The 14,968-nt window shown below is 43.1% G+C and overlaps 1 protein-coding gene across 1 annotated transcript; it reads left to right on the top strand.

The window, feature by feature from the left end:
* The first annotated feature begins 260 nt into the window (after positions 1 to 260).
* On the top strand, positions 261 to 8,353 carry LOC133495633 (chloride intracellular channel protein 5-like). Its single transcript, XM_061810513.1, has 6 exons — positions 261 to 716; positions 4,156 to 4,265; positions 7,102 to 7,227; positions 7,314 to 7,420; positions 7,505 to 7,674; positions 7,751 to 8,353. Exons 1-6 carry the CDS (start codon positions 261 to 263, stop codon positions 7,913 to 7,915), a joined length of 1,134 nt encoding a protein of 377 aa, XP_061666497.1. The 3' UTR covers positions 7,916 to 8,353.
* Positions 8,354 to 14,968: the final 6,615 nt, after the last annotated feature.

The raw sequence follows: 14,968 nt of genomic DNA, 5'->3' as shown, positions 1-14,968 counted from the left end.
GGGAGAATGATCAGAAATGTTCTTATTATCCAGCAGCTGTCAGCAACGGAGATTTAGGTCCATAAAATTTGGAAGACTGTGAAAGTTGCATTCTCCTTTAAGGACAATTGTTTTCTTTCCTTGGCACTACCTGTCTATTTCTAGTCCAAAGTCCTAGGATGCGTTATGATAATATTGGCAAACTGTTGGCAACATGCTCACATTTCTTTGTGTACCTGGACAGACTCAGAGCAACCCGTTTTATTTTCACGCAGTCTAGCATGGATCTGTCTGAGGAAAATGTGTATGAGAACCCAGATATCACCAACCAGAATCAGACATCATGTCTGTATGAGATGCCTTACGACGAGCCCTCAAATCAAACACCAGTGTACCAAAACACTAGATGGGCCTTTGGAAGAATACCAAATCCGCCTTCGTTTCCAGCATCCCCTCCTCCTGACAAGGAATGCTACAAAAATTCATCTTCATCTTCACACGCTGATGACGAAGAAAGGGGAGAGGACGCTTGCTATAGTGAGGACAAGACAACAGTTCCAGACAGTAGTACACAGTCTAATTTGGGGAGGCTGTCTTCAAATTTGGTAGACTGCGGGAACTTGGTACGTAGATCTGAATCTAAATCCTCATCAACTTCATCCGCATTTGAGCAAGATGGATCTGACTTGAACCCAAAGCCTGAAAATGACAAAACTAAAGTCACCCTATTTGTTAAGGTAGGTAAGAGGGTCACATTATGTGTTTTGTTACTTATACAAGTCTCTGGATGTGTAGCGGTACACAGGGTTGGCCACACAACATGTGATTAATGACCACTCAGACGTAAAGTATGTGAGTGTTCGTCCAAATATGTGACTGACTGGTAACCAATCCAGGGTGTAGTCTGCCTTTGACTCACATTCAGCTAGGATAGACTGAAGCTTCCCTATCACCCCGAGTGAACGCTATAGAAAATATGAGGGTTTTACATTTTTCCACATTTCAGAAGCACTTCTAATATTATGAATTTCGTACTTATTTCTATGCCTGTGTGGGTTTTCTCCGGGTACACAGGTTTCCTCCCATATCCCAAAAACATCATGGTAAGTTAATTGAAGACTTTAAATTCCCCATATTTGTGAATGCAAGAGCGAAATAATGTTTCTTTATATGTGCCCTGTAATTGGCTGATGACAGTTCAGGTTGTACCCCGCATCGCACCTGAATATAGCTGGGATCAACTCCAGCACACCCAAAACCCTAGTGTCCTGATCCAGCGACACAGGAGCGGACCCAAATGCAGGACTTCCAGGCAATGGCATAATGTTCAGAGTCGCTTTACTCCAAAAACAGGTAGATACCAAAAGGCAGTCCAAATCAAGGCAGAGGCACTAAAACGCGAGGCTGGAACCAAGGTCCAAAAACACGAAACGAGGTCCGATGACTATGAGACAAACTAAGAAACATGACAAGACGTGGTCAAACTTAAAGGGCCCAGAATCACTGTGACTAAGGATAGGTCAACACTAGACTTACGCACAATAGTGGAGAATCCAACATGCAGTAAATGCAACGCAACAAACTGGCAAATGCTGATGACACAACTCCAACATAAATCCCTGGTCTAATTCCAGTAAAAATGAACAACAGCTGTGTGACAGCTGTCAGAGGTGGTCCCGTCCAGAGCAGTGGCCTGGCCACGCCCCTCATGGCAGTGGACAGACCATGCCCATGACACCTAGTGAGGATAAGCAGTACAGAAAATGGTTAGATGGAAATAGGTGATGTAATTTTTTGTTTTATGCATTTTGGTTGGTTAAATTTTGAAGGTATTCTTTATATTTTTTTTCTTCATTGTTGTACTTGAACTCTTAAAAACAGTTATTGTATTGGATCTCATTAGATTGTGTAGATTAACCCTGAAATGTCAACTACAAGCAAGATCATAACACTTTGGCCACAGTGCAAAGACTGCCTCAATGTTTATCTGTGAGGGTTTGACTGTCTAAATGTTTTGTTCCTAATCTTATACCAGCCAGACGTCTTAACAATGAGAGGCAGTGCGTATTTTTTCATCATCGGGAATCGCCATTGCTATGAGTCCAAATATAACTTGAACTGGCAAGAATGTTCAGACTCAGTGCTTGGGAGGTTCCTGTTTTGCAGTCATAAGAGCCATGTGATCACTCACCAAATCCTGCTACTGAAGTATTAGCCCTTTCCACAATAAAGTCCAAGTGCGCTGGAGTATACAGGGCTTATAAATCTGACACTTTGAACACTCCAGTGTCATAAAAGAAAGTGCTATTGGGAGATTACAGTGTATTGCACAAAAGTAAAGGTGATTTATTTTTACTGTTGAAAGATCTTCACATTGTAAAAAACAATGTGAAAGTCAAAGCAGCAGTTGGCAAGATGATGTGGGTTGAACCGTGAACTCAAATGGGAATTTATATTACAGTCAACTGCTTGTTTTTGGGTAGTTGAAGCCTACCCTGGCCCTACTCAGGGAGGTTATTTTTGAATGCTACGTCATGCCCCACTGCTGAGCCCATGGCCGCAAACTGATCACCTCTCACTTTCTCCCTCTCTCTCTCACACACACACACACACACACACACACACATCCTTGGCAGTCATACTCAGCTGAGTGTGACAGAGCTGCTATAACACCAAACAGGCTGCACCAAATGGACCTGGAGTAGAATTTGCAAAAACAAATACACACTTGTGGAGCGGAGACGCACAAGCAGCATTTGTGTGTGTGTGCATGTGTGTGCGTGTGTGTGACTATGACAGACATTGCAGCAGAGGAAGACAAGGACCCAGACATCGAACTATTCGTCAAGGTGGGGTGTTAATAAGTGTGTGCAACACTGCAATTACAAAGATAATGTAGGACGTGTGTAAGTTGCAGGGTCGGGAGCTCTGTACATGACATGTTTTTTTTGTGTTGATTTCCTCCTGTGTGAACCCGATACCCACTTGCATGTATAATCACTCTCTGTCCCTCTCACTGAATTATTAGCGGCGCCCTTTCTTTGTAGAGTGCTTCATCTTTAAATTGCCTTTGGTTTGGTCTATGAAGATTTTGCAAGCATTTGTTTTCTGGCTTCCAACGAGCAAATGTCGCTTGGCTTTTTAGCACAATTGAGAAATATAGAGGGATGGAGATCCCCATCACCATATACCTTGTTTCTTTCATGGGATCATTTCATTTGGCAACAAATAAGGATTAGGTACACCTGCACAAACTCAGGAAATACATTTTTAAAATGGCATAAAAATGCATTTTTTACATAGGTGCAGCATACAGTTGATAATATGTGAAGCTATGCAATGGGGGAAAATATTACATATTTCAAACAGCTCTCAGTATCATGCAGTGCAGTTGAATATCACAACAAACTAGAAACATAAGACTTCAAAATGAAAGAGCATTATTATCATCATGTTAATAGCCCTCACGAAACAGCTGTAGGATTGGCTCTTTTTCATCTGTACTGAACATTGTAAATGATACATTTTGCCAGGTGTTATGACTTGGAAAGTCCTATCATTATTTATTTAGTCATATGAAGAATTGATTCTGCTGCTACAGGAACTTATCTGTATTAGCATTCAAAAGGGTCTTGTTTTATTAACCATATGATAGTATATTTCCTGCATCTCTACAGTATAAAAGTAACTCATTTTCTCAAACAGCAGGATGATGGTGCTGAGGTTAGATTTTTTTCCACTTCTGGGCAAGGTTTACTACTACTGACAGATGTGATATACATCATTCTATTTCTATTTTATTTAATAGTTGTTATTTAGAGAGAAACTCAATGATGTGACAGATGTGGTCAGGTTATGGCAAAGAATACTCAATAGAAAACCACAGAAAAAGAGGATAACTCCTGATAACCAGTCAGGCAGCTAATGGAAGCAATGTGGATTATTCATGCTAGTTTTAGGCTCGTATTACGTGTAATGTACTGTTGTACACACACGCACATTGACATACTCTACCAAAGTTCTATCATGCAAAAAGAGCACTGCTTCTATTTTTAATATTCCTGATGAGCATTCTGTGCTACATCTGTTTTTCTCAGAGGAAAAAAGACACAACCACAACTTTATTTTTAAGCTATTACTGTAATATCCTAATCGTGTGTATGTGTATATGTACAGGCTGGAAGTGATGGGGAGAGCATCGGAAATTGTCCATTCTCACAACGCCTTTTCATGATCCTTTGGCTGAAAGGCGTCGTCTTCAATGTCACCACAGTTGACCTCAAAAGGTAGGAGGCATGATGGCATACTATAAGTCTATTACATCACTGCATACACTGTACAGTAGCTCTATTCTCTATTTGAAAGTCCCATTGTCATTTATTTATCTGAGGGGAACGAGGCCGAGTACAGGAGTGTAATCAAGGACTTTGTGGACTGGTGTGAGCATACCACCGACTCCTAAACTGCACAAAAGACCCTAGTGATTGTGATTGATTTCAGAAGGAAACCTTCCACACACATTCTGGTGAACATTCAGTGCTCGGACATTGAGACAGTGGAATTGGTTAAGTATCTGAGGTGTTCACCAAAACAAATCAGACAAAACAAATGTTCTGCACAAGAAAGACCAGTCATTGCAACTTGTTGAGGAAACAAGTCAGCCTTGCTCAAAACCTTTTATGACACTGCGTTAGTCTCTTTATCGTTTTATGCCATGGTGTGCGGGGGAGGAGGCATTGGAAGAGATAGGAATAGACTTAATCACGTGATTAAAAAAAATATACTCCACTGAGAAGGTGGCGGACAGAAGGCTGTTGGCCAATCTGACATCCTTCCTTTTTAATGGAAAGACCTCCCACCCACTGCGTTATCCTGTAAAATCTTTGAGCATCTCCTTCAGCTCATTCCTTTTGCTGATGTTTCATTGCAGGATCCTCCAAAAACTAGCAGTCATTCAAAAAGCTGTATTTTTGTCACCACAAACTAAACTCACATGGAATGATTAAAGTGGTCTCAGCAATAAATCAAGACGTTTTCATGTGGTTTTACTCACAGATGAATGTCACACTTCTTTGGAAATAGATGGGGTTCTGGATTGATGGTGATTGAGTTTTTAAATTTAAAGAAAAATTCTTCCATGCTGTCAAGCACAGTACGAGTAGGACACAAACAGCCAGGGTACTAGCCAATGTGGTGACCTATCCATTCATTTTCTTCTGTTAATCAAAGGTTGGTTTATGAACAACTCCAATGAGTGGTGGAGATCACGCCTTGATGAAGAAGACAGAAACACATTATCTGCAAAAAGCAGAGATGGAATTCTGAGGCCACCAATCCGGACTCATTCTACACCTCGGCTGTGCCTCAAAATTCTGCCCATAAAAGTTATGAACTGAATTAGTGACAAAGGGCAGCCTTAATGGGGTCCAACTCTTACTGAAATTGAGTCCTACTTACTGCCAGGGACTGAGCAACCCATATTAGGGCAGTTGGTGCACCATACTCCCCAAGCACCCCACACAGGACTCCCGTGGGACACAGTCAAACACCTTCCAAGTAGTTTGGTTGAACTCCCATGGATCTGTAAGGACCCTGACAACTGTGTCAAGCTGTTCCAGTGTTTCATGGCCAGAACAAAAGACACACTGATCCTCCTCTCCAGCACCCCTGAATAGATCTTAACAGGATGGCTGAGAAGTGTGAGCCCCCTGTAGTTGGAACACACCTTCCAGTCCACCATCTTAAGAAGGAGAACGCCACCACCACAGTCTGATCAATCTGACCAATCCAGAGGTACTGTCACTAATGTCCATGTGATGTTGCGGAGGCATTTCAACCAACAACCCCACAACATCCAGAGGCTTTGCGAACTCTCCTACACCCATGTGTCTTTGCTACTGAGCAATTTTTCATCACCTTTGCGATCTTGATCCCAGAGATAGGCCTCCCTCAGAGTCCCCAGACTGTTCTTTCTCATGTGAAGGCGTGTGAGTGGATTTGAGGAGGTCTTCGAAGTTACCTCTCCACCGACTCACAACATCCGGAATCGAGGCCAATCCCCATTACATTACATTACATTTTTGGGGATTAATTGGGAGCAAAATCACCTGCGAAAAGTGAAAAACCACAAAGTATGGGGGCATGTATGTTTATGTGGGGACCAGGACATTTAAAATATGTAAACAGTATTTATACTTTGCATATTTGAGAAAAAGAGGTATTTAGTCAAATATTTAATTATAAAAACTTTTAAATATATAAAAATTTATATATATATATACGAGTTCAGACGTAAAAGCAGATATATCTATTTTTGTTTTTTCTGTAGATTCTTTCATTTACATATATTATATATATTTTATATTTATAAATATACATAAATGTTTTATATAAAATTTATATAAGCAAATGAAGATATATCCATTTTTGTTGTTTGTGTAGATTCTTTCATTTATATATTATATAGGTTTTAGATTTATATATTATATAAATCAAAGTATAAAACAAGAATCTACAGAAACAACAAAAATGGCTACATCTGCTTTTGCGTCTGAACTCTTCATATATATCCATCCATCCATTTTCTTAGCCGCTTATCCTCACGAAGGTTGCAGAAGTGCTGGAGCCTATCCCAACTGTGTATGTATACAGTGTTTAATAATTTATATTTATATTATACATTTATAATCCTGTATATACATACTGTAATATATACATTTATAAATATATAAAATAAATATAAATTGTAAAACAATGTATTCTGTTACTATATACTGTAGTTACCATTCATCAGTTGGGCTCCTGGCGATGTAGCTGGGTTTTTTACCTTTGAGATAGGGAGTTGTTTTTGTGTGGTTGTGCATGTGTGTAGTGGACCTCCAAACCAACTCTGCAAGGCAATTTTTCCACCCACATGGACTTTTTCAAGACTTTCTTCTTTTTTTTCCATTCAGCATTATTTGCAACCTTGTTGGGTTTTGTTGGGCATAGCAACATGGAATATCCAGCTTTTTTATTTTTATAACATCCAGCTTATTATAGAACCTAATGTAATTTGAAAAAAAATAAATCAGCATTTGTCTCATGATTTTGAACACAGTGTAAAAGAAATTTCTCCTTTAGGAAACCAGCTGACCTTCACAACCTGGCCCCGGGGTCACACCCACCCTTTCTCACATTCCAGGGAGAGGTGCTGACTGATGTCAATAAAATAGAAGAGTTCTTGGAGGAGATGCTGGTTCCACCCAAGTAGGCCTTGTGTATACACACACACACACACACACACACACACACGATGCAGCAGAACACCCAGTTAAAAAATGTCTCTTCCTCAGGTATCCCAAACTTGCAGTGAAGAACCGTCACTCCAATATAGCAGGAAATGATGTGTTTGCCAAGTTCTCCGCTTACATTAAAAACACAAGTTCTGATAAAAATCTGGGTAAGTCAAACCATTCAGTTCGGTAACCATTGCTATCCTGCTCCTTCTATTATTTTTTCCTACCTTGTTGCATGTTCCCCCCAGCATTAGAACAGAGTCTCAACAAGGCTCTGGTAAAACTTGATGAGTATCTGTTGAACCTGCTACCTGACGAGGTTCACCTTGTCGATGGAGAATCCAAACGCAAATACCTGGACGGTGATGAGCTGACGCTAGCTGACTGCAACCTCCTTCCTAAACTTCATGTAGTCAAGGTAACTAGCAGTGAATGCTGCACCTACCTTGGATGCTGCATTCAATATTGACCGTGGTTGAATAACTAACTTACAGGTGGTGGCGAAGAAATACCGGAATTACGACATCCCCTCCCAGTATAGAGGCGTGTGGCGTTACCTTGGCAATGCCTACATCAGAGATGAATTCATAAACACGTGTGCAGCTGATTTGGAAATTGAGCTAGCCTATAAGGATGTTGCTAAAACACTAGGGAAATGAGCTGCAACATGATTATCATATTAAAAAAAAAAGATTACTGGGAATTGTGTCATCTGACAGGATTGATTGTTTTAATTAACTTTTTAACAGCATCTGAAAATAGACTCTAAACGTTCATGTTTGACAGCATCTTGTTTTTTGGAAAACAATTTACTGAATCCCTATTTTCCAAAGATTAACCAAATGAGGATACAGCTACATTGTTATTTTTTTAATTAACCCATAATTTATGGGCTTGTGAATATGAGGGTTGTTTTATAACACAGTAATATGAAACCATTAATACTAAATGATAGCGTCTTTGAGCCAAAGTAATCTTCCCCCACCTCTCATTTTCATGAGGTAAACATTGTTGAGGGCATATTGTTTATGGTCTTCAGATGTAATGACTTCCACTTGTAAATCTCAAGATACACTTTTATAGTTGACACACTTGAATGGGAAAGCCACTTATATAAGTTTGTATTTAAACTAATAAATCACTTCACCATCAACACACACCAAAATAAATGAGTAGTTTTAGTGCATGCTCTCACTGGATTTCGTTTTATTCCTTTGACTGGGCATCAAGTTGTTTCTGTTGTACTGATAAATGAATGTGAATTTTGCATTTCGTAACTTTTGTGCAACAACAACAAATGAGTGTATTTTAACACTTATAAATCCAACAATTAATGCAATGCACTGTACGATGTGGCCTGTTGTTGAAACAAATATGGTCTGAAGTAGTGCTACCTATGTTCTACAAAAACAATGGAGATGAGTTTGTCACATTTTTATTTATGAAAATCCCTTCCTCCTGCAATGACAAAATCGAGACTTTTCTTCTTGATGTGTTGAATCGAACGTATGTTGAATGATCCTTACAATCTTTGATAGATCTTTAAGATAATACTGTATGCGGTTCCAAAAGTAAATTTAATCTAAAAAAAAATCCCCACAAACCTAATACTGAACGACAAAAAAAGAATACAATCACAGTGGCCCTATTTTTCATCTCCAATGTGAAATTTGAAGGAGACGTACTATGGGTCCACCAATCACTTGCTGATTGTTTTTAACAGATAAGATGTAACATTATATTATTCTTTTACACTTAATAGCTACAGTTTCACGTGGTACTCCAGTATTAGACAATGTGAAAGCATCTGGTCACTCTGGAAAGACTGATTTAACATTCTAGCTCTGTTCACTCTCTGTAGCATATCTGGAGTGATCATGGCTACCGCTTCAGTGGTATATTTTTCAGTTGCAGTGTGAGAGGGTCTAAAAACGTTGCTCTATGAAGAAAAAAATAACAAGCAGTGCTCAATGAGAAATCTTCTGACTGTGAAATCTCTGTGTGGATGTGTCCCGTCTTGCAAGCTGTGAAAACATCCAGTTGATCAACAACTCCAAGTAACTTTGATCAATAACAGTTCATAGTGTCAAATAGATATCTTTCTTAAGGAATTTATGGAATCCATATTTATCAATATGTTTGAATTGCTTTAAATATAACACCATGAGATCAGCGACTGCTTTTGTGAACACCTTGTATCGTGACTTTTGTTTTCATAACAATTTCAAAGAGTGATTGCAAAATGTGGTGCGTGAACAAGTCCTCAAAAAGCATTAAATCAATTGTATTCACCTCACAATAAATGCATTTTTCTATGGATGTATAGATCTGGGGGACACGATGGGATCACTGTAAATCATTGGCCTCATAGTTCTGAAGACCGGGGTTCAAATCCCGGCCTCGCCTGTGTGGAGTTTTCACGTTCTCCTCGTGCCTTGCTGGGTTTTCTCCGGGCACATGCAATATTAATTGGACACTCTAAATTACCCCTAGGTGTGGTGTGATTGTGAGTGTAGATGTTGTCTCTATGTGCCCTGTGATTGTCTGTCAACCAGTTCACGGTGTATCGTGCCTCCTGCCCGTTGACAGCTGGGATAGGCTCCAGCACTCCTGCGACCCTCATAAGGATAAGACAAAGTGTGTCTATAAGTGTGTATTTTTCACAGTTTTCAGTTTTCAATTTTATGCTGTCAGGAGCAGGCGTACGCCCAAGGCCCAAGCATTTTCTATTCACGTGGGCGCCATTATATCGTCGTCTTGGGCATGGTCACCCACACCGCCCATGCGTCATGATTACGTGCCAACCACGACCTGTTCACTACCTCATATCCTTTTGGACTCAGATTTTTTTGGATTATGAGGAAGACCTAAATTTATATGACCGGCTGCCTGATTCCAATTCAGACAATGAATGTGAATTTTCCCTCCCGGTGATGAATCTCGATGAGTTTGTTTCACGGTCCCGCACCTCCAGCTCCCGACTGCCTTTAGCCTGTGAGTCCAAGTCCTCTTCCTCTAATCCTTTTTGGGCAACCCGTTTGGCCATCTTTCCGGGTCCGCCGTGTGGCGGCCAGAGGAGACGCTCAAGCAGGGTTCCTCCTTGTGCATCCTGCTGCGCAGCGACCAAGACATCGCCATTGTCAATCCATGTCTCGTCGGCGACCCAGCCTCATCCAACCGCTGCCGCTGCTCCAGTGGAAGCCAAGCCAGCGGACCCGGAGGTGATGGCGAAACTTCCAATCCAAAGGAAGGACGGGTCCGCAACTCCCGAGGTGCAGCGACTTGAGGATTACGAGGTCTTCTATCGCGAAATGTGGGCAGAAATAGAGCAGCAGAGTGCTGAACTTAAGGTCCTCACGGACCAGGTTTGGCAGAAATTAGATAACCGTCCGAGCAACCCCCACGTCGCGATTGCTACAGACTCGCTGCTGACCCACGCTCACGCCGCAGTGGGTACCGACCTGGTACTTAGCCAGATCCACGTTGCGTTGGCAACCGACCCACAACCGAGCCAAGTGCACGTTGCGGTAGCCACAGATTCATTGCCAACCCAAGCTCATGTCGTGGTGGCGACGGATCTCCTGGTGAACCACACTCACGCCGCAGTAGCAACGGACCCGCTAACGAGCCAAGCCCATTGCGACCAACCTGCTGCCACTGCCATGCCTCGTCCACGTCACTGTGGCGACGGACTTCCGGGTGAGTGCTGTAATGAAATGGCGAACTTGGCGAATGAAGACAATCCTGTCATAGCGCCTCCAGGGTTTGTTTTCCAAAAAGATAAAACTCAGAAGCAATCTGCAGAGGGCTGAAGTGCAGAAGATGGAGAGGATTCTGATAAAGAGGAGACAAACTACTTTCCTCCAGTGAAAAGGGAGAGGACTTTATCATTCCCGTCGCTACTTTCTGTTCCCAAGAACAATGTATTCATGCCCCCCAGTTTCTGCCAGTCTCCCACCGGGAACTCTGACTCTGAGCAAGACGAGTAGCCAGTCAGGTTCCAACTAAAGACGGCGACTATCATTCATGGGAAAGCGCCCAGTTCAGGTGTGCCAAGTCAGAAATCGAAAGAGCAACAACACAGCATTGTGCGGCCTGTGGTTCTTCAGGCACCCTTCTTCATCCTCCAAATCCCATGCTCCTGTTCAGGCAGCAGTGGTGACGACTCTTCACCCATCCCACGCTCTTCTTCAGGTGGCGGCGGCCACTACTCCGCGACAGGTATGTGGCCGCTTCAAGTTCCTGTCCAAGCGGTGGAGAAGTCTCGTGGGCCACCTCACATTCCTGTCCCGGCGACGGCTTATCGGCCGCCGCACATTCCTGTCCAGGCAGCGGTGAAGGCTCGTCGGCCGCCTCACGTTCCTGTTACGGCGGCGGCGGCGATGGCTCATCGGCCACCGTACGTTCCTGTCCAGGCAGCGTTAAAGGCTCATCGGCCACCTCATGTTCCTGTCCCAGCAGTGGTGTTCCTGTCCAGGCGGCGGCCAAAGCTCATCGGCCACCTCACGTTCCTGTCTCAGCAGCTGCAAAGGCTAGTTGCGGCGGTGAAGGCTCATTGCCCGCCTCACATTCCTGTCCTGGCGGCGTCGAAGGCTGGTCGGCCACCTCACGTTCCTGTCCCGGCAGCGGCAAAAGGTGTTCAGCTGCCTCACGTTCCTGCCCCGGCAACGACGACATTACGGTCCCCTTCGTACCAGTACCGGAGGCGACAGGTATTCGGCCGTCTCACATTCCTGTCTAGACTGCAGCCGGCCGCTCCTGCTTTGACGGCGACCAGTCCACGGCCGCCTTACGCTCCTGAATCAACGGCGACCAGCACACGGCCGCCTCACGTTCCTGTCTCGACAGCGACCGGCACGAGGCAACCTCACACTCCTGTCTTGGCAGCGACAGGTATTCTTCCGTCTCACGTTCCTATTTCAACAGCGACAGGTATATGGACACCTTACATCACTGTCTTACCGGTGACCACCCCGCGGCCTCCTCACACCCTTGTCTCAATGGCTGCCGCCTCCCTGTCCTGCTACGATGGCAACCGACTTGCAGCCGTCTGATGACCACGCTTCAAGGGCGACCGATTCCCGGCCGTCTGAGGACCACGCCATGGCGGCGACCGATCCTCGGCCACCCTCCGACCAAGCCTCCACGGCGACCGATCCATGCCCACCTCACGACCAAGCCTCGGCGGCAACCGATCTACGGCCACCTCATGACCATGTCGTGGGAGGTCTTTGTCCGGATCCGCCGCCTGCTCCCATCTGGTTTCTGCTTCGCCTTTGGGTTCCTCTTCAAGGACGTCCACTCGAATCACCCGGTGGGGACCCTGGTGCTTGGTGTCCGGGCCAACCTACTAACCTGCTCAACTGGACGCCTCACTTTGGGTGGCCATCCAGACAGACTGGGGTTGGGGGGTTTCTGTCCTCCCCCAGGCCACCTTCCACCCTCCCCTGGTCATGTTTTTTGTTACGTTTTTTGGTTTTGTCACGTCTAGGATCTGCACCTCGGGGGGGCTCTGTCAGGAGCAAGGCTTAGCCCCTGCCAAGAGGGGCGTGGCCACGCCACTGCTCTGGGTGGTGACATCTGTCACTGCTCACAGCTGTCTCACATTGGGACAGTAATTAGACAGGCATTTAAACTGGAGTTTTATCACTGCCTTGCGATAGTGAGTTTGCACTGTGTTACCGTGTGCGGACACTACCTTTGAAATAAACCCGGTGGACATTATGCTTTTGCCTCGGAGTCCTGCATTTGGTTCCTCCTCCACACTGATGGCTCGTGACATTGTACTTTTTTACTTTTAGGGTGGGCCCGTGCCATGTCATGTTGGGCATACAATTTTCACATCAAAAACTTGTTTTCATTTCATTTAGATGATATGGTCGTCACAGGAACATTGAAAAAAACATGCTTTGGTGGGTTAGGCTTCGACAGGTTGGGGTCCTAGCTGGGGCGAGGGGTTTTGTCAGAGATTTGAAAATGCACGCATGGAGACACACATGTGCACGCATGTGAAAGTTTGTGCCCAAAACCGGTGGCAGTGTCATCAGCCATTCAAGTGGAGTTACCAAACCTTGCACACTGCATAAAACTTCAGTCAGGTTAGCTTTCGTGCTAATTACTTGCATTCTCCCAAAAATACTCTGGTTGTCTTTAAAGCAAAGTTCTATAAAGTCACATTAGCATTATACTGCTTTCCTGAAAGACAGTGCCATGAAAAAGTATTGCCCCCTATCTCAAATTCAAATAGTTTTCCATAGGAAAAAGGGCAGAAAAGCACCATCACACTACCACATTCCTGTTTGACTGTTGGTATGATGTTCTGCCACAAATGTTTTGCTACATTTGTGGCAGATGTAACAACACACAGACCTTCCAAAAAGTTAAACTTTCATCTCATCAGTCCATTAAAATTTTCCTAAAAGTCTTGTGAATCATTGAGGGTTTTTTTTGTTGCAAAAGTTAAACAAGCTTTTGTGTTCCTTTGATTCAGCATTGGTTATCACCTTGGAATTCTGCCATGGATTTCTTTTTTGCCCAGTCGGGAAAACCCTTTCTGCTGTGTCATCAATAATGACTTTAACTGAGGAAAGGGAGGCTTAGTTCGTAAGATATTTTCTTGAATTTTCTTGGTGGCTCCTGTCATTATAGTGTATTGAATTAAATATAGGTTGACGATTATTAGCAAATTATTTTTTATTAATTAATTGATTCTTAGTAAATCATTGTATTCTGTTTTCATTTATGTTTAACACAACGTCCCAACTTCATTGGAATTTGGTTTGTTAGACAAACTGTATATAAATTAACCCCAATGCTGTTCAAGTTGCCAGTGTGAACCTGAGTCTGATGCGTGTGTGTGTGCACATGTGTGCGTGTGTGTTGATGTGTGTGTGCAAGTGCATGTTTGTGGAGCACTTCAGAGTTTTGGTGGGCAGATGACTGAACAGGTGGTAGGGGCAGAGCAGGCAGAGAGTTCAGATTCCTGATAGCCTGATGAATAAAATAAATGTCTTTGATTGGGCTAATCCTGGCCTGCTGACTCGGCAATCTCATCCCTGATCGCAGCAGACGGAAGAGGGTGCATGATGAATGGGTGGCATCCCCCGCTGTGCAGATTCAATATTTTTTATTTATTTATTTTATTTATTTATATTTATCTTGATTTTGGCAGACAGGTTCTGTTTAAATGGTTCCTTAATTGAGCAGGTCTGGAAGATAATCAGGCATGATTGTGATCAGGGAAAATTAACCAGAAATTGTGAATAAACACAAGTCATAATTTAACAGCGGGGGGTATAGTAAATACTTTTCACATAGGGCCAGGGAACTTTGTACAGTACATTTATTTGATCTTAAACATTAAGGTTGGAAAACTGCAAAAACATAAGAATTTGAAAAGTGGGCCAGTACATTTTGTAGCACTGAAAAATTTAATTCTCTCTGATAACTTCCCAGAAAATTCTTTGCCATCATTTGTCACTGTTCAGACATTAATTGTGGTTGCAATATGAAGACTGCAACTATCCAGTATTGCGTTGGTGGTTACCATGACCCAGATGTAGTCTTAAGAGTGCTTTTGTGATCTTGTTTGGTTTTATGTTCTGGTAAGGTTAATTATTTTTACCTAGAAGCATGCAATCAACTCAAACTGACATGCAGGCTTGCACTGGCAGGCTGCTATTCTACTTCATGAAGTTGGCTAACAACAGTTT

The sequence above is a fragment of the Syngnathoides biaculeatus genome, chromosome 2 (assembly GCF_019802595.1).
Source record: "Syngnathoides biaculeatus isolate LvHL_M chromosome 2, ASM1980259v1, whole genome shotgun sequence".
NCBI classification, from domain to species: domain Eukaryota; kingdom Metazoa; phylum Chordata; class Actinopteri; order Syngnathiformes; family Syngnathidae; genus Syngnathoides; species Syngnathoides biaculeatus.
This window is presented reverse-complemented; position numbering and strand designations above follow the sequence as displayed.